Below are 5,769 nucleotides of genomic sequence, written 5' to 3' on the forward strand. Positions count from 1 at the left end.
TACAAACACAGAGAAATGAAGCTAAGTTCCCATCTCTCACCAGTTCCAGGAACTTATACAAAAAGAAGGAAATACTTAAATGTGAAACCTGAAACAATAAAAATACTAGAAGAAAATATAAGGGGGATTTTTAAGTCATTGAAATGGACAAGGACTTTTGGATGAGACCCCAAAAACACAGGACACAAAAGCAAAATATGTGAATGGAATTATATTAAACACAAAGCTATTCAACATAGGAAACAGTCAATATGGTGAATTATTTTACATCTTTGATATAAGAAAAGAGTTTCTTGCTGTTAATCAAATTTAAGCAAAATAAAAATTATTGACACATTTGAATACACGAAAATAAACTTTTTTTAGGACACCTACATAGACACAACCTCATGAAATCGAGTCACGGGCAAATTAGGAGGAAATGTTTGTACAGTTCAAATGTAAAAAGGATATTAATGATATATAAAGAACTCTTTAAGGGTAATAAAATAAAAATTTGATAGATAAAATTAGCTGAATACATACATATATATATACATACATACATATATATAGGCAATTCATAATTATATAGGACTATTTGATTTATGAAATAATATTTGTGAAATAATATTAAATCCACAAATAATTACAGAAATTCAGCATAACTTGATCCTAAGTTACTATGCCTAACCCATAAGGTAGACAACATTTTGTTACTATAAAACATACCCCATTATTAAGGTTGATGAGAAACAAAAACCCTAATAATACACTGTTGTTGGGAACTGAAATATTGTGTGCAGAAAATGACTTAACATTGTAACTGAAAATGAATGGGATTTGCTCTTGGTTTAGAAATCCCAATTTTAGGAATTTATATGTAATATGTAATTTATGTTTTTATTAAAAAAAACTTATGAAAATATATATACATAATTTTATTCATTGGTGTACTCTAATTGTCAAAATTGGAGCAATCTCTTAGACAAAATATGAAAACAATTAAAGCAACTTTGATTCATGATTACAAGAAGGTGTATGCAACAATTAACAAATTTGAAATATTTCCATGAGTTGATGTGGTGTTTTGGATAGGATGTTGTTTATTGAATAAACCAAAAGGAAACAAGGTACTTGTAGTATAATATATTTAGCCTGAAGTCAATTGTCTGCAAGAAGCTATATTTTTCCTTCTCATATTCTCACTTTTTATATCAACCTAAAAACGTTCTTCTTTCTTTTTCTAAACCCTAAACTATCTATCTGGGATTTGGTGAGTGTAGATGATCAACTAGTATATCAACATATAAAAAATTATTTGGATGCACAGTTAGAATATGTAAAAATGTGTGTGAGTGTGTGTGTTTGTGTGTGTGTGTGTGTGTGTGTATTTGTAGAAAATACTTCTGTAATTCACAATCCCTTAGGAAATGATGTTCTGGGATCTCATTTACCCTGAGAATTCTTAGTTCTTGTTAGATCTTTTCCTGTAAGACAGAAGACATAAATCCTTCATGATATCAAGGGAAGGTTAACTTTCATATTTTCTTGCACATCATATTTAGCAAGGAGTACCAATACTTCAGATAAGTGGTTATAGTTAAATTTTAGAAAAGAAGGTAATTTGATAAATTTTCTAAGAACATATAATAAATTGGTCAAAATTAAGATTTCTAAAATAACATTTAAATCAATCATATGTTTTATATACAATTAAATGCTTAGGGAGAATAATGAATCCTCAGTGCTCTCTACTTAGTGGGATGATGAGTTAAGTATGGAAGTGCAAAAGGTTGGCCCAAATAAGTGTATACAAAAATGTGTTAACTACTAAATCACTAGTGTTTTAACTACTATCTATACTTCAGGTTGTAGATACTTGTGAAAGATTATAGATAAGATGAATAATGATTTAACACTGATAAGCCTTTTAAGTTTTAATTTTTATGTGATATTCACAATTTTCAGCAAAACTGCATATAATTGCACTTATTTGCCTGTTTTCACATGATCTTATATTATATTCCCTCACAGAATGTGTTTTACAGATACATCTACAGCCTGTACATGTGGTGGTTGAATCAGGAAAAATCAACAGTTTGATATGAAAAAAATTCTAGGTTATTACATAATTGAACATTTTTATCAGAGTTTCCATTGGGATGGTTTGTGTAAAGGAGATAATTTTATAATAAGTAGTTTCATAGTCATCTGAATGTGGTAAAGAACTCTGGACATGGGCCAACTGCTGTTTCCACTGGTTTATGCTTTTATTACAGATGATTAAAAAGGGAACTATAAATTCTGTTTGCAACCAAATTGTGTTGGAGCCATTGCTTTTCTTTGGCTTATCCTGCTTCTTCTGCCTAGTATATCTTGTCTCATCTCTTCATCCTTTCTAAGGCCCATCTAAAGATCCAAATACTCAGATATCTTCTTCTTTAAATTCTTGTAGTACACATTGGGAAGACCTCTCATTTTTTGTTTGGCTTTTGTTTCTTTTATGTTTGTTTTTATATGCATTTTTTGTCTCAAGAATAAATTATGCTTTAGAGGTTGAAAATAATTCTGTTAATATCCTCAATGCAAAACACAAGATTTTCCATAGCAACTATTTAAAATAGTTTTAATTATTTTGTTGTGATCATAGAAACACCTGAGAAATAATATTTTTGTATGGGTGTCACTAAATCTTTTTAGAAGTGGTGTTCACATAATTCATCTTTTAGTAAAAGCTTATAAAACCTTGAGTACAAGCTTTTAGAAAACTGTGCAATCTTAATGCCAGGACTTCTGAAAATAACCTCTATTTATCTGACCCCTTGCTCTAAATGCAAGCCTGAAAACAGTTTTTAAATGTTTAATCTCTTTTGTCCCACATAGCACATACAGATCACCAAGAATAGTAATTGTGGCATATAGATTTCTCAATAGGCACAAGATTATAATTATTGTCCTAGTAGCCTGTTTGTCTGACATTTGGACATCTATGTTAAGAAGGCTGTACCTGCTATCCAAAATTTGTCTGAACTACAACCCAGTTGTCACTTTTCTCCCCCATCTAGATCATGCTGATTTAAAGTATACTCATCATTGTATTCTACACTTTATGGAATCAGCAAAGAGGTTTGTTTTAATAATAGAAGCATATTTAGTTTTAAAATTCCTTCCTTATTACTTCCTTACTGTATATATAATATTACATTTCTTAATTTTTAAAAAATATTTATTAGTTGTTTAGTTATAGGTGTACATGATATCTTTATTTTTTATTTGTATGTGGTGCTGAGGATCAAACCCAGTGCCTCATGCAAGCTAGGCAAACGCTCTACCCTGAGCCACAACCCCAGCCCCTAACTTTCTTATTTTAACCTTTCAATTTTTCCATAAGCTTATTCCCCTAACTTTTAAAAAATATAACACTTCTTTAGGTTTTTGTGACACTTTCTTTCTCCTCACATTGCATTTCCTTCTCATAACATATCCCAACTGTTATTTGATAGATCTTCCTCCATAACCCCAATCATTCAGACCTAATAAAAGAAAGAGGATGGTAATGGGAAACCATATAGTATTGACGGTGTTTACAATAGTGGATTCAAATGATGACCCATATTTGAAAGTTGTGTAATTTGTTTTCATGCTTCTCAATTATTTGCTAAACACTGTTTTGATTTGATAATTTCTGCACTCAGCCTACTGGATACTCACTAGATCCTTATAAATATTTTCCTTCTTGGATATATATCCTATACTATTATGTGCTACAGAAAAGAAAACTAATTCCTGTAACCATTGACACTTCAATGACAATTTGCTTGAAATATTAGGTAAATTCAGAAAGCAAAAATGCATTAAGCCAGGCTTGGTTGGGAAGTCCTATAATTCCGGCAGCCCAAGAGGCTGATCCAGGAGGATTCTGAGTTCAGAGCCAGACTCAACAATCTAGTGAGGCCCTAAGAAACTCAGTGAGATTCTGTTTCTAAATAAAATACAAAATGGGGCTGGGTATGTGGCTCGTGGTTCAGTGACCCTGAGTTCAATACCCAAGACCAAAAAAAAAAAAAATCAAATTTTTTGCATAGCTTATTGTGGTAAAGCATTTGAAAGATTGGTCATAGATTAACACTATCAAGTTGAAGAACTACATTTCAAATGACTATTAAATGTCCTATAAACTGGTAAGTAGGATTTACTCAGCTCTGGACAAAGGAAAGATCTCCCAATGTTCTCATAAAAAAAATGAAGTGGAGGATATATTCATTGTGATAAACTAAACTGATTTTAGAAATATTTGTGAATTGGTAAGTTTCTGAAAATGAAATCTTATATAGCTAAAGAGGAAGAAATACCTTCTTACTTGTGATAAATTAGTTTTTATTTTCTGTAACTTTGATAGGACAAAAAAAGAAATGAAGAATCAATCACTTGAGATAGAATTCATTTTGCTTGGACTGACAGATGACCCTGTGCTGCAGGTTGTGATTTTCTTGTTTCTATTTTTCAATTATATCTTGAGCCTAATGGGGAACTTAATCATCATCATCCTCACTCTGTTGGATCCCCGCCTCAAGACTCCAATGTATTTCTTCCTCCGAAATTTTTCCTTCTTGGAAATTTCCTTCACAACAGTCTGCATCCCACGGTTCCTGATAAGCATTCTCACTGGAGACAAAACAATTTCCTACAGTGGTTGTGCAACTCAGTTATTCTTTTTTTTCCTATTAGGGGCTACAGAGTTTTACCTCCTGGCTGCCATGTCCTATGACCGCTATGTTGCCATCTGCAAACCTCTGCATTACCCAGTCATTATGAACAGCAGAGTGTGCTACCTACTGGTGCTCAGCTCCTGGGTAGCTGGATTCTTAATCATCTTCCCCCCTTTGCTCTTGGTACTTAAACTGGACTTTTGTGCTTCCAAGATGATTGATCATTTCCTGTGTGATGCTTCCCCTGTCCTGCAGATCTCTTGCACAGATACACGTTTCATAGAATTGATGGCTTTTGTCTTAGCTGTGTTGACACTTGTCATCACATTGTTATTAGTGATCATCTCCTACACATTCATCATCAAAACCATTCTCAAATTTCCCTCTGGTCAACAACGAATGAAGGCTTTTTCCACCTGCTCCTCACACATGGTAGTTGTCTCTATCACTTATGGAAGTTGTATATTCATGTATATGAAGCCATCAGCAAAAGAAAGGGTGAGTTTAACTAAAGGTGTAGCTGTGCTCAATACTTCTGTTGCCCCTTTACTTAACCCTTTCATTTACACCCTGAGGAACCAGCAGGTGAAAGAAGCTCTCAAGTATATGCTTCAAAGGTTTTGTTCTTTTGAAAACAACAAGACAGTGTTTAGACATAAATAACACACTATTGGAACCTAAATGAGAAAATTCAATATGGTCATCTATTATATTAGTTTAAATCTATGATGTTTCTGCCCTTGACTATTTAGATCTTACTAGGTTTACTAAGTCTATCTGCACACCAATATATTCATCTTTCTGAGTAGATCTTCCTAATCTCTAGAAATAAGCTGCATTTATCTATCAACCCCAAGTATTAATTTCTTTCTTTACCTTAAAATGTCTATTCTCATAAAGGGTAGTTTTATATACTGAATGATTTTTGCAAGCAAACCGTGCTAGAAATACTTAGTTAAATATTTTGATATGTGTGTTAATTACTAAGCACTGCATCTGCTCTTAACTATTTTGCATTGCTAAAATTTTCATAGACACACAACATGATCATTTATTAGGTAATGTAATTGATGTTGTG

The 5,769-nt window shown here is 32.3% G+C and overlaps 1 protein-coding gene across 1 annotated transcript; it reads left to right on the top strand.

The window, feature by feature from the left end:
* Window positions 1–1,496: 1,496 nt before the first annotated feature.
* Window positions 1,497–5,354, top strand: LOC101978193 (olfactory receptor 6C6). The gene is made up of 2 exons (XM_005342731.3): window positions 1,497–1,512; window positions 4,393–5,354. The coding sequence occupies exons 1-2, from the start codon at window positions 1,497–1,499 to the stop codon at window positions 5,352–5,354; spliced, it is 978 nt and encodes a 325-aa protein (XP_005342788.3).
* The last annotated feature ends 415 nt before the right edge of the window (window positions 5,355–5,769 follow it).

Source organism: Ictidomys tridecemlineatus, chromosome 6, assembly GCF_052094955.1.
Source record: "Ictidomys tridecemlineatus isolate mIctTri1 chromosome 6, mIctTri1.hap1, whole genome shotgun sequence".
In the NCBI taxonomy this organism is placed as follows: Eukaryota; Metazoa; Chordata; class Mammalia; order Rodentia; family Sciuridae; genus Ictidomys; species Ictidomys tridecemlineatus.